Here is a 27,339-nt window from a genome sequence, read left to right as displayed (position 1 = left end):
GCCTACTTCGTACTTTGGAGGACTACCATGCTGCTACCAGAGGACTGCCCTGCTGCTTGAAGATTGCCTTGCTGTAATGTACCAGAGTGACTCCAAGGGCTAGTTGGCTGGCTACCTTTGTGAGCTACAGGGATATCACAAGCTCTGAAGACCTTGAACCTGCACCATGCCTCTTCCTCGAGAGAGAGCAGTGACTCCCCATGTGGTGCCCAACCAGTTCTGGACCCCTGGAAGTGGTGTTAAAGATGCTTCTCCAGCTAAAATCTAAAACTTGGGGCTTGGAAACGTTTTCACCAAAAAGTGGCCTGAGAAGCAACAAGAGATCAGGATTTACCTGCTTGCCGATTTGCCCAAGGTGAATCGCCAGTCGGTCTGACTTCGCAGTAGCTCCCAACACATTTTTCTCTGCAGCAGCAAATTCTGTTCAGTGGCTCCTCTTGGAAGGGGTATCCAGCCTTGTGGAGACGTTTTTGGCTACAGCCTGCAGCTTTGTCCCACTGGAGACTTTCGACTTGCAAGAAAGTGCCAAAATCCAAATGTAGAAATCTTCACCGCACACTTCACCCATCAGCTTCCTGCTATGCCGCCTGCTCTCCAGACACCGCTGACTGCCTTGCTCCTGGCACTTTACCTTCTCAGAAATGTATTTTCAAAATTTCTTCTGAGTCTGAAGGTAAGCCGAGACTGGCAGGCTATAACTTTTGACTTTGCTATTTTTCACTAAAAACGTTACAAATCGATAACTCTGGTTCTACCGTTTAGATTTTGTTAGTTTTAGTGTCATTTTACTTATTTGAGTTTTCTCCATTTGTCTTCGTGTTGAACGTTTATGTGTTTTGTTGACTTTATTGCTGTATAAATTCTTTACACTGTGCCTCTAAGCTAAGGCTGATTGCTTTTGTGCCAAGCTACCATAGGGTTAAGCACAGGTTAACTTATTGACTTTTGTGTTTCACCCTAACATGGATTATGGCTGTTACTTGAGTAGGGTTTACACCCTCTCAACCAATAACCCATTTTTTTACAGTTAGCTTTAACTTAAAAAGTACCAGTTCCAACAAGATGTCATTAGGAGTAGAAGGCAGGAGGTGTTCAAAAGGAGTGTTATGGTTCAGCATAATCCATTTAACAGTAATTGAGAGAAAACAATAACCGGTGTGCGAGCCTTACACTTCAGTATGTCATCATACTTGAGCTAAAATTAGAAAAGTGTCTGTCAGATCATAACACAGGTCATATTTTCAGCATAGGCAAATAGATATTTTAAGTAACATCAAAATGTCATAGACAAGTGTGATAATATTAATAATGGGCACATAGTGCAGTGGCTTATCATGTGATTTTTGGATTGATTTTGAGCAGAATTGAGTTTTGTTCAGTTAACTTAGCTGGCTTCTTTCTGCAGTATCCCAAGAGCCAAGTTACAGAGTCTTTGCTTGTGACCATTTGTAGAGCTCAAACTTCCAGTTGGTCATCTCCAGGACATGCAGTGACTTCCAGAAGATTGCAATAGCTCATTTTGCTGTCAGGAGGGCTAAAACAATGTATCTACATCTCATCTTGTCTGCTTTGAGTCTACTTAGAAGTCTGAGAAGACAAATCTTGGACGCCAGTAAGCACTGTTTACCAGTCCAGAATGAAATCAAATAATTTATTTTACCCCAGAAAGTTCCACCGATTAGGTATGACCATACGATATGCAAAAATATTGCTTCAAGATTAGAGCATCTAAGGCATACATCAGAAACAGTAGATAATATTCTGTGTAATTTTGATGGAGTAAGGTAAGTATGGTGTAGGTTGCTGAAAAAATTCAAATGAGCATTCCTGTAGCGTACGTGGGTCCTTACCTTTTGTGCCTCTAACTAATTTATAGATATTGAAGATCATATAATGCCCCTTTCCCGCCCCCAGGGCAAAAGTACAAAAGTATCAGCATGGTGTGACCTGTTTCAGGTTCTCTCATGTGACTGACCTCACAGAGATCTGACTGCTCTTTTCAAAGCTGTATGTGTTAAGAATTAGCTCTGCAAAGGACATAGGCCCTCATTATGACATTGGCGGTAAAAACTGCCTACCGCCGTGGCAACAGCCACCAAAAGACTGTCGCCGCGGCTACCAGACGTCCGCCGTATTATAAGCACAGCCAGATGTCTGCCAGAGGGATGTTGGAAATCCGGCTGTGGCCATACCGGCGGTGGCAGTAAGGTGGCGCTGCTGCCAGCAGCAGTGCTACGCCAGTAGACCACCACCAGCCGTATTATGACAAATAATACAGCCTGGAGGTGTTCTGCTGGCAGACGCTGCTGCTGGCAGCAGCGCCCCGTCCCGTCTCCTGCTGGAGGACCCCCTGACTACAAGTAAGTATGCCATGAAAACCATGGCGGTAGGTGGGGTCATAATCCCACAGGCGGGCAAATAACGGCCGCCGGGCTGGAGAGTGAAGTCTCCAGCCAGGCAGTAGTTACCGCCGTGGTGGTCGGTGTGGTAATATCATAATATGGAGGAAAGTACCGCTAGCCTGTTGGCAGTACTTTCCTAGCCTATATGTATGAGAAAAGCAGTGTTCCATAAGATCAAGTTGTTCATTTCTTTAATTCAGTGGAAAGTGCATGGAGCCGCAATGGTAGTTCCTAGGTGTATACAACTTGTCACTTGATTTTATTGATTGAATTTATGCCAACGTCTTGCTTATACCACCAAAGCTTTTCATCAGTGAGCCACCACCCTTAAAAAAAGAGTTCAGTTATAGTTGTCCCCTTGGATGTGAGCGTTTAACACTATGATTTAGGTGTTTGAGTTAATATTAGCCACAGGACAACCCTTTGCAGCTGTGCGGAAGTATAATGTATCTCAAAATTGGAAACAATAAAGCCTCTTTCATCTGTAGTGAGCTATTGTGTCAGTAGGGCTATTCTGTGACTGCTGTTTCCCCAAATCAGATCTCTTAGTACTGTTAAGATCTCTGAAGAAACAGCTTGTTACTACAACGGGAATAGTAGAACAATCCTATAGCAGACAAGTAAAATGATAGTTTTGACTGTAGCAAACCTAGCCAAGGGGGAAGCAGGCAATTACTTTTTTTTTTTTTTTTTTTTTTTTTTTTTTTAACTAATGGGTGCTGTGGCAACTACCAAAGCTCTGTCTAAGTTGCCTGAGATTATATCAGGTTGACTCCTATAAATGTTGACAACCATTTCACTCACTCATCCCCACAATAAAGTAATTTAAATTTTAGCCGTGAAACCAACCCTACCAAATTTATTGTAGTGTTTGCAAGGCTATTTTAAGGCCTGTTCAAAAATCCCAGAGGTACAGCAAAACATCGTCTACATATTTTAAGCCACTATAAGTATGGTCTTGCATCACTCAGCCAGTTTGTCCCATGTGGCTTGTGAAAGGTTTTATTGGCAGCAATTACAGCAGTGGGGTGGGAGGGAGCCCTGGTCGATTTTCTTTCTGATCGGATATCATTCTACTAGTTTTAACGCACGATTTGGGACTATAATAGATGCATTTGCCCCATGAAGGGATCAATCACTTCTCCAAATTTAATTTTCTTCAAAACCAAGAGTACGTACTTCCAATCAACACCTTTTTCACATCTATGGATATCACAACTTCATTAGGTCTATTTTGTGGTACCTAATACCCGTAACAAGGAATAATTTGTTCAGGTTTGTTGCTGTATTCCATTTTAGTACAAAACCTTGTTCATCCACATACATATGTTGTACGACTACTACATGTAGTCTATTGTATAGCATCTTACCTAGTCTTTTATTGTCTAGGTTTAATATAGATAAATCAGTAGATGCAATTTAGATGATCAGTAGTAAAATCCTAATACTTACTGATTTTAATTCCATTGGGATAATAACTTTTTTTTAGTGGTAGGGGGAAGTGTGCCTTTTTCATGAGCAGCAAAAACATTGTATGCAGCTTTTCTGATATTACAGATTGGTAATCTCTATAGAATGTTAAAGGCAACCCATCACTACCTGGTATCTTCCCGGTGGTCAATTGGTCTATTGCTGGCTTAGTTTCAGCTAAAGAAGGTCGGGTACCTAAGTCAGTACAATGATTTATACTTAGCTGGGTAGGTCAGTGGATCGTATGTAGTGTTCATGCATGCTGTGATCCATGTTTCCGTCTGAGGCAAATAATTTCCCATAATACGTGGCAAACTCCTGGTTAATGTCCTTTTGAGTATTTTCTCTATCACCTTGGGAGTCTACGCGCAATGATATGATACACTATGATTTAATTAGGGTGGACAGACAACATAAGGGAGGGGGCAAAATCACAATCATTTACCGTAACCACATTAAGGCTACCTATAAATCCATATCACATCTTAACTGAGAAGTCCTTGTGTTCAATTAAAAAATCCGTAACACCTGCATGTTTAATGGCCTATTGATGTACCACCCCCCCCCCCCCAGGCCCTAGGGAGAATTTTATTCAGCCACTCCTAAGTTTTGTGGAATCCTGTATTGAATACCCCAACTTTACAATTCTGGGCGATTTTAATTTTCATCTGGAACGCTTGGAGGATAAAGACACGGAATACGTAATAGATAACCTCCAGAATTTAGATCTCATACAGAAGATAAAATTCCCAACACATTAAGCCTGCCACATGCATGGGATCATTTTTACTAACAATCCTGACTTAATGGTTGGTAAAATAACGCCCTTGGCCTCGACCGATCACTCGCCCATTGCATTCAAACTGAACAGCCCCGTTCTGAGGCCCACATCCCCTAATGCCCCTGCAGCATTAAAATACCGCTTTTGGTAAAACATAGACCATTCTAAACTTGAAAAAAAATGTTATATGACACACAACCCTTACTGAATGAGGATGTCGAGCAAGCAGCAACTAATTAAAAATAAATGAGTTGGTGCTGCGATCTTCCAGCTAGCTCCCCTGAAAGTTAGGCCAAATCATATGTCCTCATCCTCCGCACCATGGTATTCCCAAGAGCTTCGAGACCTTAGAAGAAAATGCAGATGCCAAGAACAACTCTGGAGACTGAATTACAGCCCAGAGGAGAAAACAAAATACAAAACTATGATAAGAGTACAAAGTGCAAATACATGCAGCTAAGACTAAATTTTCACTGATAAAATTATGTCAGCAGGCAACTCCACTAAGGAACTTTTCTATGCAGTGAAGTCACCCCGGACCAGCATCTCTGTGATAAAATAGCTGACATTATTTTCACTGAGATAAATACTGTAATCTATTCTTGGATTTCAAGATAATACCCGATTACCTAACTCCACCACTAACGAAAGAAATGGCCCAGGTATCCATGGCAGATTTGCCAAAGGACTCTCTTCTTGTCTAGCTTCACTCGACTAACTGAAGAAAAAGTTGCTAGCCTAATAGAAACTACAAAATCAGGCGCTCCCTCAGATCCATCTCCTCCTCAGGTGCTTCATCGTGTGTCAAAAACTGTCTCAGCCCAGATCACCCTGCTGTTAAACAACATTCTAGACTTGGGTTGTTGTCCAGATGCATGGAAAAAGACATCTATTCTGCCTCTCCTAAAGAAGCCCACCCTGAACCTAATTGAACTTAAAATGTATAGGCCAAAGTCCCACCTTCCTCTTTTGGCCAAATTCCCTGAGAAGGCCATGAACCTGGAGATCATATCCTTCCTTGAAATCTTCTTGAACCGGCATAGTATAGGTTTAGACCCAACCACTGTACCGAATCTGCCCTGGTGGCAGCCACTGAAGAAATCAGAGCCATTGTAGATCAAGGAGGCAGATCAGTGCTGATTCTTCTGGATCAGTCAGCTGCATTTGATACGGTTGACTGTTGTTTCTTGGTCGACTGACCTGAGAGGATTATGATGAAAGATACAGCCCTAAAAAAAACTTGGGGCAACAGAGAACAAGTGGTAGCCCTGGAGGATTTCATTTCAGCCCCCATCTCTTCCATGCAGGGATCTTCATTAAGCCCAACCCTATTTAATGCATATATTACTCCCCTGATTCAACTGACTCAGGTACATGGGTTCCCAGTCTTTTCATATGTTGACGACACCTAAATAATGGTATTTGTCTCCTGAACCAGAAAAAGTGGGCAAACAATTTAACTTCGCCGTGAGCAGCATAGCTAGTTGAATGCAAGGGAACTAGCAAAAATTAAACTCTGAAAACATTGAGGTGCTGATATTTGGCAATAATTCCTCCTACTGGAATACTTCTGGTGGCTGGCTGATCTCTGGCACCTACCATCGCCAGTTCAGAAAGCAAGGAACCTGCAGTTCATGTTCGATTCCAAACTAACGTTTAGGGAACAAATTAACTATGTAACCTCCTCTTGTTTACTTACCCTGACGATACTAAAGAAAATCCTCCCTTTCTTCCCGATTGATTTTAGGAAAACCGTCATCATAGCCAAAGTGATATCTAAACTGGACTACTGTAATGCCCTATATGTTGGCTCTCAGAACTGCATTCTGAATGAACTTCAAACTCTTCAAAATTCCGCAGCTCGTGTACTACTATACCTCCTAATATTCTGTTCAGTTTCACAAGCCATTAGGTAGCTGCACTGGCTTCCCATTGGGGCCAAATTAAGTTTAAGGCCCTTTGCTGAGCCCACAAGTCCTTCCATCAGATAGGCCCCGTTTTCCTCCGAGAGATTTTTATTTGGTATTCTCCTAATCGTACCATGAGATCTAGCACTTCCAGATAAGTGATCGTTCCCAGAGTCAACAAAACACCCTTGGGAGGAAGGAGTTTCTCTCACTCTACCTCCAAATGGTGGAACACACTGCCTAATCATCTTAAAGCTCAGCCTAATCTCCTCACTTCTAGAAAACAATTAAAAATATGCCTCTTCTCCTCCTCTGTATAAGTCTCTTTTGCTCCTCTCTTATGGTTCCTGTATCTTTACGAACTAGGACTCTGTATTGTTTTTGTACCATAAAGGACACTATCGCCAATTCACGTGCTTTATAAATCTATTAACATTAACATATTGGAGGGTGGGTTTATGGAGTGAGGTTTCCTAGATTTAGCCTCCTCAGCTTTATCAGAGCAATGTATTCTTCGTAATATTGTGAACTTAATCTATTGAGCTCCTCCAAAAGCATCTGTTTTTTTTTTTTAAGAAGATCATCTGTGGCCTCTTCTATTACGATGTACCTCCTTTTGTCCTTTAATGCCGCACTTGCCTTGATATGGCGATGAAGGTAATGTGAAAGTAGGGGGGAGGCTAGGTTTTCATTGAGTCCCTATGCAGGTCCACAAAAGAGTGATGTAAATATTGACCGCAACTAAGGCAGAACCTCTCCCTTCCAGACCACACCTTTGGCAGGCAGCAAGTTCAGCAAGGACTGCCATGGAGCACAGCTTTGACATCGGCTGTAGTTCTCAGCCAAGCTGGTGGCCCCAATCCAATACAGGACCTGCACACCCCAGAGATGGTCCTGGTCAGCAAATACATGCCTGCAATCTGGCCCTGGCTCCTTCAGAGTAAAAAAAAAGAAAAGTGGTGGTTTGCGCACGCCATGCTGCCCATAGTTCTAGCTTTAGAGGCTAGGCTGCCATGTCGCCATATAGAGGATGCCTCTGCCGAATGACTCTGGGGAATCGCATACCTGGCGTTGCTGGTAATTATGATCCCCAGTCTATGAAGCCAGGATGCAGGATGACAGCAAGTGACCGTGGATCCCGTCCCCAGTGCCAAGATTGATCTAAAACAGGACTTCCATGATAGCCCCTGTGCCATACCCAGCTGATTGTCATCACTTCTGAACTAATTCTAGATCGGCATGAAGATGACCTATATTTAATGCATAAAGAGAATAGCTGTCAGTTACTCCTGGGTGAGTACCTTTTAGACGATCTGTGAGCTGTCTCTTCCGTCGGTTTATAATGGGTGTCTGTATACAGTACATGCAATGGACTTGCCACTCTGTATACTATGTGGACCCTGCGGGTCATTTATTCTTGCCGCCTGCAACCAGTGCACGCTGTAATCTTGTCAAACTGTATCTAATTTTTGCTACAGCTTCTGCTTTGGCCACCTGTCACCAGCACACATATGTTCCCTCTTAAACGCCACCGCCCCCTAGAAGGCCTTTGAGCTCTTCCTGTCACTCCCAATATTATGTATGTATGGTTTTAGAGGTCCCTTCTCTGTGTGTCTCTTAACTACCTCTTCGGGAATTGTACAGTGTTTGTCATGATAGCTGAACACATCGCACTATGATCTACTCTACTGGCACTCTGAAAGAATGCTTTAGAGTGGAGCAGATTAAGGTACAATATTTGATTAATATAAAACTTGTACATGAATACTCTATTACTCACTTCTCTTCCCACTATTAATCTGTGAAGCATTGGAACCATATACAGGATAAGAGGAACACTGTGGCCACTTGAAGGTGTTATATATGCTAATAACATAGCAAATATTTGCTTAAAACCAAAGTTTGAGAGAATTAAGAAGTTAGAGTTCACATATAGCGGTGACACAAAAGTATTGTTAGAGCTGTGTGTTGCAATATTTCATTTCAACATGTAGTTGCATGGAAGCTAATTTCTTGTTTGTATCCAAAAGTTTTGCAAAGTCATGCCCTGTTCATTTTTATTATAGGTTCCAGATCCAAGTTTCCTGTGATATCATCAGCAAAGTAAGTGTACCTGTCTCTGTGCCTGCCTCTTTTATTATAGAGGTTTCAGTATCCTCTTCACTGCGTGGACATTGAACCTCTCCTGTGTCTAACTACTGTACCTAGCTTTTTGACTAATCCCAAAAAGTTGTTTGTGATGTTGAAATATGTCCGAAGAAACAAGAATGTTGGAAATATTAATTCACTGAAAGATGGAAACTGCTGGTTCCTAAACTGCACCAGGAGAACTTAATTCAGAAAGAGGTAGAAATCATGTGTAACCAAAAAAAGTGATGTTGATGGATTAAATTACGAAACACTGAAACGGTCAGAGGCGATATAAAGACCAAATGAGCAATTATTCTTATCTTATAACAGTCAAATAAATGCTTGTGGTCTATCCGTTCCTATGGCCAGTTGTGCCGCAGGAACCTCTCTACTTACTCAGCCACTGAGTCGAACAAATTTTCTTGGTAAGGACAGAAACACTCACCCACCCTAGACTGACATGCTTCATCACAGGGGCTCTCCTCACACCACTGGTGTAAACTCGTGGTGTGGACTAGAACCTCAACCAGTCGAGATGGGCACTTAGGAAAATCGTTTTTTGAATTGCCTGTATCTTTGGGTGCAGTTTGACGGCTCTTCATGGAATTTCCCAAAACAAGTGTGCAGATGATTCCTGTTGGACATGGAAAGTTTTGAGGTGAACCATCAAGCGGGGCTGAGAAAAAGGGTGGGGGCGGGGGTCAAAAAAATGCATTTTCCATGTTAATTCCTATAAGAGTTTCGAACACGACTACAGCCCAAACCGCTGGACGGAATTACACCAAATTTAGCAGAAAGCTAGCTTTTGTTCCACACATTGTGCTTTTTGTTATTTGGTGTAAACCCATTCAGTAATCTTTAAGATGTTAAAGGGGAAATACATTTTTATATCTAGGGCAGTGGATCCGTCGTGACGTTTTCGCTGCATATTCATCAATGTGCGCACCACTAGGAATGCTATGACAGGCTGACTGCAACCTGACCAGAAATTTTCAGCCACCATTTTAGGTCACGGGACACAGTCCATGGGGGTGAAAAATAAAATACAAAATTTGTAAAAGGGGTCAGGATGGAGGTTCTCTGACCCTAGGGGTGTGATACAGAGGTCTTTAAGTGTAAAATGATGACCTTTAAATGATTTTTTTCACGATGCAAGATACTTACGAATAAGTCTCAACATTCAGCGTGGCCAACCCATGTAACATCACAATGAATTGGCAAATAGCGAAATGAAAGTGAAAAGAAAAATCAGACACATTCCTATACTAAATCATTCACTCATAGACACTCATGCACCCACTCACAGACACACTCCGAATCATACACCTTTTTCAGACCCACTCAGGCACTTAAGCCCCCACTCACAGACGCACTCAGTCACGCAGCCACTCACAGACACACTCATACTCATGCACCCAATTAGATCCTCTTGCACCCTCTCACAGACTCACTCAGACACTGAGGCACCCACTTACAGACCCGCTCAGACCGTCCGACATCCATGCATAGAACCACTCAGACCTTCATGCACACACTCTCACACACAGAGACAGACCCTTTGGCCTTGTGTGGGGTTGGATTGTTATAGGGGGAGTTGGCTGCGGCCAGGCCCTGCAGCCGGCCGTGCACTGCAATGGTTGGGTTAATGTATAGTATTTAAAATTCTTTTACATCAAAAAAGCATAGCAGATGTTACAGGGATGTTATAGCCAGGGAATAGATTTTTTTTTAAAGAACATAGAATTTCACTTAAAAAAATCAAAGGTTACAGGGACGTTATAGTTAGGCTCTGAATTTAATCGCACAAATCCATAGAAATTCAGCAAGTGTAGTTAGAGTTGTTTTAAGTAACTATAACTTGCGCCCTTGCCATGCACTGCTATTTGCCCCTAGATATTACAGCACTCATGACAGCTTTTATAACGTCAATAAAAATATAAATGAAATATTACCAGTCAAATTATTGAAGAAAAATCTATGCATGGCGAGGGTGCGAGTTATAGTTACTTGAAGTAACTTCAACTGCTGAATTTCTCTGGTTTTGTGCTAAGACATTCAGAACCTAAGTATAACGTCCCTGTAACTATTTTTTTTATATATATCACAAATACCAGAGTAAGCATATGCAGCAAAAGAATCGTCTTTATTATTTTAACCATGCCCCCCAAATAAGGACCAAGTACATTATCAAGGAATCTGTTTTATTAAAATCTGTCAGAAAGTGCCACTCCCTTTCATACTAAGTGAGGTTAATGCTACATATTCAGTCAAGTTAATATAGTTTTTACCTGCCCACAAATAGATTTTATGAAAAACAGACATGCCACCCATGGGGAAAAAGTAATGCCATGCAGTTTAGAACAACTTACTTAGCAACCCTGTATGGTGTTTCTATTTAATGTGTTGTATTTAGTCATGCTTTGCTTTCTTTTAACATAAAAGATCAGCACTGGGCCTGACATTCCATAACTGTGAATCTTGGTTGACTGCTGTGTTCTGAGATCTTACCCTTCACATTACATTCTTGAGAAGCTTATGACTTGACACCCTCATTATCATGAAAGTCCACCACAGAAAAGGATTTTGCTTGACCATGGTGCACAGCAGTACTCAGATGGGACCCCATGAGAGTGGCCAACAACCTCTACCACTACTGTGGTGGCCCACTAGGCCCTCTCTGCCCTCTGGTCCCCAGAACTGAGTTTGACACAAGCAAAAGAGTAACTTTCCAGATAGGCCAACCATGCAGGCAGATTTCTCATGTAGTTTATCGATTCAGTGTTTCCCATTAAAGTTACCTAATTTGGTAAAGTTGGAGTAAGTAGGCTGGTAAGTACTCGATAGATGTAAACAAATATAAAAGGCCTCATGGAAATTGAGTAGAATAGATGAATGGCTGTGTAGAAAGGATACTGGTTTTCATTATTTTGATTTAGGACCACATCATGACAACTTTGAGCTAACTGTGCTGGCTCAATTCACCCATGACAAGTTAAGTGAATTACTTTACTGTTTTATTGTTCAGAGTGTGAGTTCAAAGCATTGTAATCTTAGTTACTTATTCCTATATTTGCTGCATTATATAGTTTTATATGCTGTAGCAAAACAGACTATACAAAGTTCCTTAAACCAAGATAAAAGTAAGTGATTGGTATCCAGACGTTTTTATGCTTTCATTGCTGTTCCTCGCCAGCTAAGATAATTTTGGCATAAACCCCAGCTTTGTCAAACCCACTTAGCCGACCTGTTATTTCCAATAAATTTAAATGTAAACACTTCACTTCTGTCACCCCTTTGTCATGTTTATATCGAATAAGGGCCTGTCCGTCATAAGTGGTAAATTAAATCCTATTTGCATATATTCAGCACGAATCTAAACGTATATGGTGTGGATAACGTGTTTGACATCAAAACTGAATCATGGGGATAATCACAGATGGGGCATAGTGCTGCAAAACACTTTTATTTACCTTTGCACGGAAAGCACGATTGAAGATTGAGAAAGAAGAAAACTTCAAAGTTTTTCTTAGAAGTAATGCAGGAGATCGTGTGATAACTTGTTTCAGTGAAAGCCATTGCACTTGGTAGTCCTGCATGGAAACCGATAGAGGAGTAGGATTGGAAGTAAAATTCTGGAGGATAGAGTTTCCATGTGTGTGAATTGCAAAATGTGCCGTTTAAGTCTGGGACAGAACCAGTTATCTGCAGTCATTCTGATAAATGCTAAGCCAGAAACAACTACAATAATGTGATCAGAAACCAGCAAATACAATCAATGGATTTCTGTTGGAAACCATGGCTGTTAAATCATCTCCTGATCTATTAAATGCATTTTAGCTGGTTCAAGAAGTTACTTTTAAACCAGTCAATTACAAAAAAAAACTATGAAACACTTATCAGTAAGTATTTAGACCTCTTAATTGTTTAACATGATCTTATCCGGTAAGTCACTTTCAAAATAACCTTTATATTTTTTTATATTTATCAACCCCCTGTAGGTACCAGTGTCATGTTGACTGGGCTAGAAGCCTAATGCGTAAACAAGGACTTCGTAAATGGTCAATCGACAGCATTCTTGAGGATTTCACCAAACCCCTCGACTTACCTTCGCAGTGCGACAATGAAGATGTTGAAGTAGACAAGTGCAAATTTGAGTCTGACTCAGAATTTACAAATTTTCAGGATGAGGTCAAATATTTGGCAATCTCCTCCCTTGATAATGCCGATCCACAGACGCTGCCTCCTGACAGTCCGAGCAAGAGCCCAGTCGCAAGGAAGGGCTGCTTAGAAGGGGATGCTGCTTATGACCCCTTAGCCAAGTATGGCAGTGATACAGTAGAAACATCAGACAACAAAGAATTAGCTACAATACATTGTCATAGACATGATGACTTAATTTTGCATTGTGGTTGTAATATCAGTCAGAGTCCTAAACAAGACCATCCGGGTTCAATCAACCAGCAGGAACATGAACATGAATATGTTTTAGTGCCAGAAGAGGAAATGCTGTTTTGCAGTGATGGCGAAGAAAAGGAGAAAGAGGTGAGTTCAAGGACAGCTACTCTGCATGTTCTCATAGAAATAATTAATCTGAAATCTATCTTGTGCTGAACCTGTGGACAGTTACAAGACCATAAATAGTAAACCGCTTTAAGAACTTGTCAATGTTATGGCCCAGTCTGCTCATGATCGCTATGGATTTACTAGCTATTACCTGTGGCATGCAAATTATAGGCACATGTTGTGACCATTTTCAATACATGTTCCAGTAGCAACAAGAATGTGTGTATACATTTTCTGCTATTGAATTGACTCGTTACATACTGGCTAGGCCAAGTCTTGAGTAATCGTATGGCAAAGCAATGTGAATTAGATGATCACCAGCACAGTCGGGCATTTAAATGTTTGTTTCTTGGCACTTAACACCAGCTAAGTCATTGATGCATAAATAGTGGAAGAATGCACTATCCTGCAGTTTATAAAAGAGAAGTGTAGAGTTGGTACTGCCTGTGAAATTATATTTCAGCACAAATAAAAAAAAAAAAAAAAATCTTGAACTAATATACTGCCTTATTGCATACTGTACACAAACCAAAGGCACTAAGGCAGTGGACATTGCTTTGCACATTGCACTGTATGCATATTTTATAAATGATGTGGATACTCACAGAGTAATAAAATAGGTTCATGTGTAAGTTTGCATTAAGTATTGCATAATATACTAGTGTAAATCAAAAACGTTGTATCTCTTTCCCTGTATGTATGTAGTTTCTTGCTTATTGAGTAGGCAGAACAAATATTTTTTGCAGGTTACTGCAAATCTGTATTTATGCTTACCGTGGCACCAAAACAAAAACCTCTTGCTAAATAAGCAAGTGCAGATTAATTGTTTTGTGATCCTCGGAAAAGCAAATTAATATTCTGCTTTGTGTGTATTTCACTGAAGCTTTTCACCTAGACCTGCAGGGAGCCCAGTGCCTAATTTGAGCTGGTGGTTTTCGGTGCCAACAACTGCACTTATAATAGCCTGCCACATGGTGGCGATGTTTGTCTAATTTAGTGTTGAGCACAACAGCTGTTTATTAATTCAGTCTACATTAAGAAAGGCTAATACTTGCTGTCCAAGCCATTCTTAAATCTTTGAGGGCCTGGAATGGTCTGACTTGTCATACTTGAAGGAGTATGATGGTTAATAGTTATGATGGCTCTGTCACTGGCAGCTTTAGACGGGGCACTGGGTGATGCACCCTTATGAGGGCCCTGGCACTTATTTTATACAAATTAAGCACTGAGCAGGTCAATCTCTTGTCAATCAGCTCCAGGGGTCTAAGCAAAGAAAAGGATGTTGATTGATTGGTCTTTACTCCCTTGTTTTATCTGGTATGGAGTTTCACTATATGGTAATATGAGCTAGCTGAAAGATGTGGCAAGTAATTAGAGACAGGAATGAGAGAGATTCTGATGTAGCAATAGAAAATCAAAACTTAAACTCCCTGTCTTTCTGCGTTGGTGAGTTTTAGACACACTTTGTAATCTATTTGCTTGGGCTCCAGAAGTAGATTTTGGAATAACTATTCATTGTTTCATGGAGTATTTTTGCTAGGACAGGAAGTGCCTATAAGGAACTACTGAAGAGGGAACTACTTGTGAAGACCTATTATAGGGTAGCTGTTAGAAAAGGGGGTTCATTAGGAAAAGAAAAGGAGATAGAGGAATCTATGCGATGTGTCAAACAGCAGTGGGCTTCTTTTCTAAGGACGATGAAGTTGAAGTCTGAAAATAAAACCAAAGCAGAGAAAAAGTAACCAAATAGAAACAATATGGTTCTTGTATGTAGACTGTTGAAAGTTTAAGGCAGAGCTGAAGGAAGTAGATTAGCAAGGTAGCCTCTGCTATGAGGTACAGCTTCTAATGTGTCATCGCATCCTACATTTTTAAATCTAAAAAGCACAACAACTGATTTCTGATCTTTCTCAAATTCATTGGCCTTAATCGGAAGTGGATGCTTTCAACAGTGTGCCTTGCTACCCAATATATTTCAGTGAGTTTGACCTACTCTATACTAAGATTTCTTCTCCTTGGCCATTTAATAGGAATTGGGATTCACTGTTTTACTTTAGAGAAACAGTGTCTTTGGCTGCATGGCTGGTAGGATGTCATTGTTTTGTATTACTGATTGGACATCTAAATGGCTTTTGTGTATATTACCTTTGCAAAATGCATACTTTGTGCAGAGAAAGTTGATTAGTAACTGGGGCAGGTGACTACCCACCTCAAGAAATAATCAGAAGTCTTGTCAGGGTGAACCCATTACCAAGTGCCAAGCCATTTGTTTTTTTACTATTTAGGGTAGTCCGCGCCTAGGCCCCTTTAACCTTTTCTCCACATAAGCTATCCATGCCAATTTGCATCCTTTTTTCCAACATCATGGGGATTCTGAAGGTACTCAGTGTTTGTAGATTTCCCCTGTTGGGGACATAAAAATTAGCCAAAAAAACAGCTAAAATTTGATTTTTTGGGAAAAATGGGAAATAAAAGTGGTGCAGAAGAAAGCATCTGTTTTTGTTTTTCCTGCAGATGGCATCAACGAATGGTTTGCAGTGCTAAAACCACCATCTTCCCAGCTTTCAGGAACAGGCAGACTAGCAAGCCAGCACATATTTCCTACCACCCAGCATTCCCCTTGGTCTCCTGATAAAAATTATACCTTACAGAGCGGAACGTTGGGAGGTAGGAAATGTGTGCCAGCGTTCTGATCCCACACAGAAATGTGAGAAAAGTTGTTTTTTTAGGCTGAATTTGAGGTTTGCATGCAATTATGGGTAACAAAACGTTTGGGGGATCCACTCAAGCCACACCTCCTTAGGCTCCCCTGGGTGTCTAGTTTTCAAAAATATCTTGGTAGGTTCCCCTACATGACCACCGAGCTCAGGACCAAAAAAACACAGGTGTTCCCTCCACCCCCTTGCAAAAACAGGTTGTTTTGTGATAGATAATTTTGATGCGTCTATGTTGTGTTTTGGACCCTTCATGTCGTGAGGTAGCCTTTTTATCGGGAGACCAAGTGGAACACTGGGTGGTAGGATGTTCCTGGTTTATTTCTGTTTCTGGAAGAATTGGGCACAGAAATGCCACCTTTTGAGGTTTGCAGTGCATTGTGGGTAAGAAAACTTGTTGTGACCCATGAGAGGCACACTACCCTGTATTCCTTTGGGTGTCTAGTTTTCGAACATATCTAGAGTTAGATTTCCCCTAGGAAGAAACAAGCACACTACCAAGTCTCTTACTTTTGTGATGTTCCAAACATTCAAATTGTGAAAAAAACCACACTTAGGTTTTGGTAAAAAAGACCTCTCACCCACCAACCTAGTTGCTGGCATGCTTCATCTTTGGAAGCCCACCTGAGACGAGTAGCGAAGTGTGGTTTTTTTCGTGACTTGAATTCCCAATTGAGAGGAGAAGTGCAATAAAAACTTCTTGTGGCTACTCACCATTACTTTAACAGCAACATACTGGTTGGATTTGTCACGAGGGTAAATGTTGGTTCTATGTATAAAGTCTCATTAACAAAAGATTGCACAAAAATGAAATACTCAGTTAACAACTGATAGGTCAAAAAATGGAACCAATGACCCACCGCTGTTGAGCTGTAAAGCCAGGAAAGGCACCAACGGCATTACAGGCCATTCACACTCCTTTCACACTAGAACATTCAAACCACTAGCCAAGGGCCCAGCACATTACAGCTTTCATGACAAGAGACAATGTACACCCTGGCAGAGAAAGACCGAAAAGACAATTATTAATGCACAACTTTCTGTTCATCAAGTACACACACATATTGGTTGGATTTGGCACTAGGGTGAGTGATGGGTCAGTACATCAAATTTTATTAACAATAGATTTCACAACAAATGAAATACACTGTTAACAATTGAAAGGTCAAAAACTGAATCGATTACTCACAGCTTGTGAGCCGTAAAACCGCGTCACGGCATCTACCTATTTACAGTCTATTCACACACCTTTCATACGTGATACACACAAAACCATTCACGTCGCCAGCCACAGGTCCAGCGCATTACAATACCCACATAGACCGCGCCATTCAAGGGCCCATCACTTTCATACGCCTACATGCCTGACACAGCAATCACACCATCTGACGGAGTGTGTGGAATGGCGTTTGGCTGGCAGGGTGTTGTAGTGACCAGAAGCAAGTCGCTAATCGCACAACGCCTACCAAGCGCCAATCTACACACACCACCAGCCAAGCGCCAGTCCATGCACACTGCCATCACATTTTTTTTAACAAAAAAACACAAACCAACTGTAAGTACATACAAAACTATAAACACAACAGCTCTAACTAAATACATCACACTAATGCCAACTGTGAACTGAACAAAAAATATAAAACAATACAGACCATATAACGCTCATGTGTGCTCGTGTGATATTGTGGAAAACAGGTGGGTACACAGAGCCCAAGTTTAGAAGGACAATCAGGGCAGTGCGTACGGCTCTCGTTCCTCATGCCTCTACGCATATAGACTCTACATCGCCTAAAGTGATTGTTTACTTTGGGCGTGGGAGTAATGTTTCCAGGAAAGTGGCAATCTTTCAATCTAGCCACATCCGCCACCACTCCAACTCTAGGACCACTTGCCTGTTCTACTACAACAAGGCTGCCTATCACAGATTCCTGAAACTAAACAAAAGTCCTTTGACTCTGGAGAACAATCCATAAACACATCAAAAGCATTAAAGGTTGCTCAGTGGGAGAGAGGGATAGCCAACTTCTTATCCCAAAAATACGTCTTACAAACAGCAATGTAAGGTTCCAACCTCTGATCTACTCTGTCTACTTGCCCATGTGCTTACTGTAGTCTAAAATGCACACAGGTTTGCTCACTTCAAGCTGACGCCAAACAGCCACAGGTGAAGTACTTTCATCATGGATGGTAGTCTGCATGTAGACCTCCCTCCTGTCTGCAAATTTTACAACTATCAGTTCATCATTACGCAAGGCAATGCACTGGGCCCTCAAGTTTTTTTTTTTTTACACACAAGCTCCTTGGGATTACCTTTATGGTTAGATCGGCTGTGCCACAAGCAAAAGTGTCCAGTTTGTACAAATGGTGACTTTTGTTAAACAGTCATCTACCAAGTAACGGCCCACGAACTGGACCAAAGACTTGTCCACAGCCATTTCTTTCCCTGGAACACAGATCTCTGAAAACTGATCCACAAAGTGATCAAGGACAAGCCAAATCTTAAAAAGACGATCACAATCGGGCTGATCCCATGGCAATTCTAAAGAATTATCAACAATATGCAGCAACCAAAGCAGAAGCAAATACCTATTTCAACTCCTGATTGCAGGAAATATGGCAGTTGCCATCAAGGGATTGGTAGACCAATATGAATACAGCGACGGCTTTCTTATCAATCCCATCAAAATAGTTAAACTCAAGAACTTCTTCAACTCTTTCAGATTTGTGTGAGTCCACTGGGTAGCTCTAGAGCTGGGTCTGTAGTCCCTCAAATACTGTTCAGCATACAAATTAGTCTGCTCAGTAATCTCACCCAAAAATATATCGTTCATAAACAACTCAAAGAAATGTATAGGCAAAAAGTTTTTCAATTTTCACACTACCCCCTGGGAAAGCAGTAAAGACAGGCAAAGTCGGCTACACCGTGTTTGGGACAACCCAGAGTTCATATCTTCCTATAGGAAGACTTTCAGCCCCAGACTGCAGGATTGGCACATCAGTGTCCTCCTCTAAAACAAACACTTCATCCGCACTGAGAGTGGCTTCATCATAAGATAATTCCTCTTCGACAGAAAATTCACTGCCAGAATCTTGCAATTCCTCCTCTGCGTGGATTCAAAGTCAGTCTCATAATCATTGTCAGAGGAAGATTCAAAATGTATACCAACAATCTGAGCGGTCATCCTGCAGCTAGACATAATCCTTACTTAATACAAGTAACTTGACAAATACATCAACAAACAACACTGTGTAAAAGAAGTAATAAAGTGTGACTTTATCACAAAGACCTATGTACTCAAAAAAGATACCACTCACTTGCCTGAGTCAGCTAGACTCACCAGCACCTACTCTGCACAGACACAGCAAGCACCAATGAAATCCCACTGAAAAGGAAAATCAAAATAAAATTACACATAAGATAACTCAATTCTCATTGTGCACAAATCTAAGTAGAAATTCACACACAATAAAACCTAAGGTAAATATGCTGCTATTACTATACCCTTTTACAAAAAACTAATTAATGCATGGCAACAATACTCATTTGGAGTAAATGGTACCAAAAAGGATTTCTTACCAAACATATGCAACTATGCAAACTGCAGGTCTGTCACTGCCAAATCCACAAGTAGGAGTCCCAGTAAAGGAATCAAAAGCTTTGGACTAGAACAAAATGGAGAAATAAAACATTATGATCACAAATGCAAATAATGCGCCACTCTACAAACACCCGCCACCAAATATTTCAGAAACTATTCCTGGTGTCTAGTGGTTTTCTGCAACCCTTGGGGGCAGATGAGCATAAAAAAACGTCCACAATTAATGACCCCCAAAGGGGAGTGGCTGTTGCTCAAGGGGCTGCTCACCAAACAAAAACTATACATGCCGCAAATCATCCCTGGTTCTTAGTGGTTTCTGCCCTCCTTGGGAGAAGATGGGTCTAACATAAGGAGCCCGATCTGCCCCAAAGTGGGCAGACACGGCGAAAATGAATGATCCCCAAAGGGAACTAACCCTTAATCAAGGGGCCATCCCCCAAAACAAAAAATAAACTTACAGCAATAATCCCTGGTGCCTTGTGGTTTCTGCCCCCCTTGGGGGCAGATGAGCTTTACATAAAGAGACCGATCTGCCCCCAAGGGGGGCAGAAACATCCAAAATGAATGCCCTCCAAAAGGAAGTGATCCTTGACCTAGGGGCCGCCCTCCCAACCAAAAAAAGAAACTTAGAATACATAATCCCTGGTGCCAAGTGGTTTCTGCCCCTGTTGCGGGCAGATGGCCCTAAAGTAAAGATGCTGATCTGTCCCAAAAGGGGGCAGAAACGTCCTAAATACATTGCCCCCAAAGAGCAGACCCTTGCCCAAGGGGCTGATCCCCATACATACTAATTGTGTGTAACAATAGTCCCTGATGTCTAGAGATTTCTGCTCCCCTTACGGGTAGGTCAGCATAAAAAAACTATTTTCTTTCCCCCTGAAGCCTCTTTCTAAATAAATTTAAAAAAATCCTGCAGAGAGAAACTCGCCTCTTTCTCTCTCTCTGCGCTTGAAGCCACGCTGCGCTGGAAGCAAAGGGAGACCTCTAAGGGTGTCAGCATGCAGTGCGCGATTGTCATTAGGTGCAGTGGGGGTAGCAGCGGAAGTGGTTTCGCTGCCATCCCTGCCAGGGAGGGTGCTAGGGTGGACGGGGGCTGTCCAAGGCACGCGCATACCGTGGTGTTGGACGGCCCCCAGCCATTCATGGCACCCAACTGGTTAAGGCTAAGAAACTAATCTGAGCTGAACTATGATCTATAGCACAGAGCAGACAAGCTTAATTTGGGACTTTGAGTAAGGTATTTTTGTACTACAAAACAGTAGTAAAGTTGAAATGACGCAAAATAAAAATCCCAAAGTGCATTAGAAAAATTGAGTAAAATGTAATAAACTATATGTCACCAACGTGACAGAGATCCAGCAAGGGGAAATGGAGATATGATTTTTTAAAAGTTTTAGGTAGTAATAGTACCAAGAAGCATAAAGTGCAATTTGACTTCGACTGCGATGGAGCGCAGGTCAGATACACCAACCAGGTTTGTCCTAGCCACAGATTTTACCTTCTGGCATAGGCCTTTAAGTCCCAGTCCACCACAGGAGTACACTTCTAAAGCCCCTCAGTACCTGAGGGGAGACACTTAGAAACTCACAGGGTGGTAGGCAGAGGCCAACAGACAGGTCCAGTCTGGGGCTAGTTGCCACTGGTCAGCTGGGCAGTTGCAGTAAAAGACCAATTTCTTGTAGCTTTTAGTACCCCTGTAGCTTGACAGAAGGTCATCCGTATCACCACTGGAGGCCACTTCTTCGTCCTGGGTACAAAAGAGAGTAGGTCTATGGTACCTCTGTGGTTGCAGAGAGCAGGTTCCGTCGTCTTCTGTTCTGCCTCTAGTTTAGGCGTGTTCTGAAGAGGGTGCCTTGATGTTCCACATTTATGCCTAGCACAGGCTTGTGGGTAGGATTGACTTAAGAGCATGCCCTAAGTAATGAAATAGCAGTTCCAGGGGCCAACCTTCCCACTTTGGCATTTTCAAGATGGTGGACGTCTTCAGCCACACTAAATGTGGGCACTGAGGACTGTTGGAGTTTGTGGGGATTGTACTATGGCAATTCTAGTGTCTCTCACATGTAACACTAAAGTCAAGTTTCTAGCAGTCACTATTTACCTAACAAACCCAGCAACAGAAGTCTGGTAGTCCAAAGCAGGGTTTTCCAGCAACCAGACAGTGGATACACACACATTGTTTTGGAAATCTGTTTCCTTTAAATTGTGCCCCCCATTGTTATATGTAAAATAGCTTTTGGGTGCTTGCCTCTGTGACATGTTAACATTCAATTTCTTCCTGTCCTACTTTTGAATACTATGCACCCTGCCTCGAAAGCACCAAGGCCTACGTGGGGCTAGCTTATATTGAAGAGCGAGGTTTTGATCAATCAAATTGTAGTTTTTACACTGATACAGTTAGGCCACACTTTTACACTATCACTTGGGTGGCACAATAAGTGCTGCAGTCCTCTAGTAATATTTAATATACAGGCCCTGGGTACACTTTGTACTGTATACTGGGGACATATAAGGAATGTTAACTATACCAATGTTCTTCTTTGTGTCAGACTGACAGGGAGTGAGCTAAAAAAGGAGGCAATCCTAGTCTGAGTAATTTATTAAGGCACTTAATTTGAATGAGCATTACACATGCAGGTACTAAAATTATCACCTGAATTGGATAATAATCAAAGAAAATGCAATACATCAACAATGAATATATATGCAGTGACTATGTATATTTATGCATGCACACAGTAAAGCTACATATTAAGAATTAAAAATGCATCACCATGGGGATCGATTCCAACATCATCCTTGTTTGCCAACGTCAAGCTGTGGAACCCGTGACAGCTGGGACAGGGCAAATCTTTCCCAATGGGATTATTCTCAGCAGTGCATCCACACTCAGAAATGAGTTCCTTCTACCTCAGTGTCAAGCTTCCCCACCTTATATACCTTAAGCAAACTTAAGAGGAAGGTTCTAGAAACCCCCCTCATGTTGTTGTGAAATTCAGGCGCTGGCCGTACTGGGTCAGTGTTTAAAATAAAAATATATAAATAAATAACGCAAGAGATCGGCCGGGTCCCAAGTTGTCTTTCCAAGACCGAGCTGTACCCTTATTGTCCATAAACATTCTTATTTATCATCCCTGTACATTCTTATCTACATCTACATCTTATCTGCATCCCCCACGTTATGTTCCCTTACCTGCACCACCAATGCGATGACATTTGAAGCTCAGCACAAAATGGTGTCAGTGATCAATATGGGGTCGGTGGTTAAATACAGATAGCATTACAACCAATTAGGATTATGCCAATTTAACCATAGTTAAAGGGACAGCACAAGCACTTTTCTACTGGTTCGTAAGATGCACATTGGTCTAACGCCACCAATTATAGGGCCCAGCAAAGGCAAAAAATATGGGACAACCATGCATAAAAAGCAGATTTTCTACAATGCCTAATGCCTTGCTAGAATGTCCATGATATAAGTAGTGCAATTGTAGGATGTTGCTTTAGTCCTGCCTGTTTTGGTCCTCACTCTACCAAATGTCTGCTGGGTAGGTTTTGTTGGAACTATTGGCCATTCTTTCCTTTCAACAAAGGATGGCTCAATGCCCATTGTGCTGTCCTTATCAAGGGTCTGGTAGTGGGGCCATCAATTAATGACTGGGGCACAGATACCAGCAAAGGTATTTTGAGCTTTATTCTAATGGCTGTATAAGAGCATCTCCTTCACTCTCTTCCGTTTCTTCTCCTATCTGAACACTGTACAACCTGACTCTGAGGACTGACAAGAAAGTTCTTCCTTTGCAACACTTTCAGTCAGATGTCCTTCATCTAGCGAGGGCTAGGGCATATGACGAGCTGAAGCTACAGTAGAAGCAGGAATTCAATCTGTGAATTAAGAGACTGATGAAAGTAACAAGTCGTATATCCACAATGGGCTGAAGAGTAAGTAAATAACATGCACATTTCACAGTGATGACGAAGTTGACTATAAAATTCAGTTCATATTCGCCCAAAGGAAATGGATTTGCCCAGGTGAAACCCCAAACAGCAAAAGATGACACTTCCTAAAGTTCACTTGCATTTAGTTACAAGTGAGTAATGAGTTGACAGCAAGCAAGTTTCACAAAATATCTTTTTAGATGCAGTGGTTCTCACCAGACTTTCAATTACACAGTTACTTGTGTCCCAGTGGTACCATGATTTAGCTAACATCAAGAAAACAAGTGAGGTTGCAAATGGGTCAGCCAAAACTTCATAAGAAATTATGACAAGTTCAGAGAATTGACCTGCAGAAAATGGAAAGAAACCTTAATCTCAGTGGATGATAAATCTTTACTAAACAAAGGGTGCTTTTTTATATGCCTGTACCTGTGATTCTCAGAATATATGTCTACATTGATTAGTTCATACTCCAAATCAAAATTAAAAACAAAAATTTTGAAATGAATGCAACAAAAGGGGCACAGCCTATAGGCAATATGCCTATGATATAGAGGTTTCTAGCCACAGATTCCTTACCTTAGAATACCCCCAGGCATCAGACTGGATCCAAGAGATATTGAGCAGTAACCCTGAATGCCAGTAGGTGGCGGTGTTCAGCTTCGCATCTGCATCTTCCACACTTGTAGTGATGTGGGCAGTACCTGTATAGGTGCCACCCTGGCTCACTGTCGTCAGGTCTTTTCTTTCCGCACCAGTTAGCTTGTGTCTGGTGTGAGCTACCCTCAGTCATTTTTGACTGGCTTTTTGTTACTTTTTGTCAGCACTTTTTGAGAATTTTTCTCTCCTGGTGTGAGGAATGTCACCCAGGAAACAGGTTGGATTAAAGCCATTTGGAGCCTGCCAAAGGCAGATGTCTGTGACAGATTCCCTATTAGTGTGTTTTGTGGTGCTTGGAGCATGACCACAACTCCAAGACCTGTGAGGACTGCCGCACCATATACCTGAAGGCGCTGAGGAAACATTCCCTGGCGCTTCTGTCTGCCCCTGCCATGCTTAAGATCTCAGTCATGCGAGAGGTCCCGGAATCGTCCGTGGAGCTGCACTCAGTAATTGTTGCTGAACACCAATGCCTGGCTATGCGGAGTCAGGGTCTGCTTCGTGCTTCCCTCACTTTCCAGGACCCGGAGTGACCTCTGCCCAACTCAAAGGATTTTGAGGCCATGTACCTCTTATATGGTTTGCCTGACCCCTCTGTAGTTCCTTTAGTCCTCACAGGTTTGCGAGGAGTCACTGCCGGATCCTCGCTGGTAGGTTCACCCTTGGTGCCAGTTGGGCCCCATGGATCCTGTGCTGAATTCAGAGCAAAGCCATCAGTAGGACCGAGACCTTCCTCAGCGCCCGCTCCAGTGCCAGCAACACCGTCATCCCTATCCTCATTCCCAATTCTGACTCTGATCCATTTCTGGCATTGACCAAGACCATGGTGTCCGGAGTGAGCCAGTGCCTTTTACTCTTGATAGGCCTGGCGAGAGAGAAAAATAGGAGATGTCTTAGGACCTTTATGGTTACCAGCATCCCTTAGATGAGGAGGCCAGTGGGTTAGACACTTCGCATTACACTGGCTTGGTTTCTCTTACTTCAGTGGCTAGGGAGAAGGGAGCCTCTTTTGCTATGGTGGTTTGTAGGGCAGCTGATGTCATGGACCTAAACCTACCTCTAGTGGCAGTCAAGACAAACCCCAGTTTCCTTAGCCAGCACCAAACCCTGTAGAGTTTGGTGATCCAAGCCTTGACTTCTAGGATCAGTTCTGGCACATTCCCTACCACTTCACCAGCTAGAGAAACCAAAAGCTTGGATATCTTTGAAAAGAGGATGTTCTCTTTTGCTAGCCTTGCACTGCAGTCGGTGAGCACTGCACAACTTTTGGGCCGGTATTCCCATATGATATGGGATTCGGTTGTGCAAGTGCTGTCCATGGTTTCGGAGGCGGCCCAAGCCATTCTCTCAAGCTATTGCTGACGGGAGAGGCACAGCAAAGTTCATCACTGGGTAGGGTGATTTCCTCATTAGTGGAACTGCAGCGCCTAACACCGGCTGAGGACGGCTGTTTTTTAAGGGGATGTTCAAGTCTCGCTTATAGGCATCACCTTTGTGAAGACAAAGCAAACTCAGCTCCTTAATGACAGTGGAGCTAAAGCCAGGTTCTTGGGCTTGTCTGTGGCCCTGCATTGACCCCAGTCAGCTATCCACCCCTTTTGTGGCCCTGGAAGGGGTCTCCAACTGCCTCCATATCCTCCCAGCACCACGGTCAACAGGCTTCCCAGCCTTCTTGTGGCCGAGGACCCGGGTCCCATAAAACATGAGGGACAGGCAATCAGATGTTGAGTCAGTCCTCCTACCCCACCGACAGCCGCAGCCTTCAAATCCCTTTAGTTTGCCTTTCAAACATCATGAGCATTCAGTGGAAGGCATGATATGCCATCACCCAGGAATGTTCCCCCAGTGTTGGAAAGAGGCAATTAGTAACATTAACGGGATCCAGGAGATCTAAAAAAAAAAAACCTTTGCCTTATTTCTCTCCTGCCTACTCTGGGGGGAAAAAAGTATTGGGAAGCACATCAATCAAAAATTGGCACTGTTTTTTTTTAAACTGATCATGAACTTTTAGACCCACCTCAGAATGGGTTCTGAGTGACCACAGCACCGAATCGGCATTGATCGCGGTTACAGATTCAATACGCTACTGGGTGGATAAGGGTTATATTAGATTTATTCAAAGCCTTTGATACAATATCTTCATCTTGTTTGGTGCAAAGATTGCAACAGTCTGGGCTGAGGGATTTGGCATTAAACCTTTTAGAAACTTTTTTGTGGTGAATGAATAGGACCCAAATGGTGAGCTGCAGAGACTACAGGGCTAAACCCTTCCAGCTGCCTTTTGGAGTCCCGCAGGGGTCATCTCTTAGTCCCACCTTGTTCAATCTTTATGTGGCTCCATTTCTGAAATTGTTGCTCTCCTTTGGATTACAGGTGTTGTCCTATGCAGACAACACCCAAACTATTGTCTCTATATCTGATAACTGGGCACTGGTGGCAGATAAGTTCAGGTCCTGTATGGTTGATTAGTACTTGGATGAGGGATAACTGACTCAAAATGAACGCCGGGAAAACTTTCAGTTTGCCTTGCTCCCTTTCTGCCTTAGTGTCCCTTGTGTGTTCAAGAAGGTGATGGTGGTGGTTGCAGCTCACCTGCGGCGGTTGGGGGTTCCAGTCTTTCCCTACCATGATGATTGGCTGTTGAAGGTGGGCACACACCAGGCAGTCGTCGCCCACCTCCAAACTATGGCAAATCTTCTGCATTCGATGGGACTCACTATCAAAGTGCCAAAGTCACACTTGACTCTCTCTCGAGACCTCCCTTTCATCAGAGCTCTTCAGGACACAGTGCAGATTCGGGCTTATCCTCCTGAGTGGGGAGTCCAGGACAATCAAGCTACGAAAAAGATGTTTCACCCTGTATCCTACTTGTGTCTCATGCTCCTTGGCATATGTGGGTTCTGCAGTGGGACCTGAAGTCCCAGTTGGGTGCAGCATCAGGGGAATCCCTCTGACATGTTTCGTCCAGATCTCGGCGGGAACTGCGAAAGGCCTGCAGTGGTGGCTGACCAACATCGCAGACCCCTCTATCTTCCCCTTCTCCGGCCGCAGCTGACAGTGATGAGAGATGAATCACTTCTGAGATGGGTCGGCTGTGTGGGAGAGGTGGAGATTAGAGGTCGTTGGTCTGTAGTGGAGTTCAGGCTCCACATCAACCTGTTGGAGCTTTGATCA

General features: G+C 42.5%; 1 protein-coding gene across 2 annotated transcripts in view; it reads left to right on the top strand.

The window, feature by feature from the left end:
* TSEN2 (tRNA splicing endonuclease subunit 2) overlaps positions 1-27,339 on the top strand; it is a 113,214-nt gene that overhangs the window by 22,978 nt on the left and 62,897 nt on the right. For both annotated transcript variants that reach the window (XM_069206650.1, XM_069206651.1), the window contains exons 3-4: positions 8,627-8,663; positions 12,689-13,232. In XM_069206650.1, the coding sequence (XP_069062751.1) occupies positions 8,627-8,663; positions 12,689-13,232 (581 nt within the window). The remainder of the gene's footprint in view (positions 1-8,626; positions 8,664-12,688; positions 13,233-27,339) is intronic.

Source organism: Pleurodeles waltl, chromosome 9, assembly GCF_031143425.1.
Source record: "Pleurodeles waltl isolate 20211129_DDA chromosome 9, aPleWal1.hap1.20221129, whole genome shotgun sequence".
Classification (NCBI taxonomy): Eukaryota; Metazoa; Chordata; class Amphibia; order Caudata; family Salamandridae; genus Pleurodeles; species Pleurodeles waltl.
This window is presented reverse-complemented; position numbering and strand designations above follow the sequence as displayed.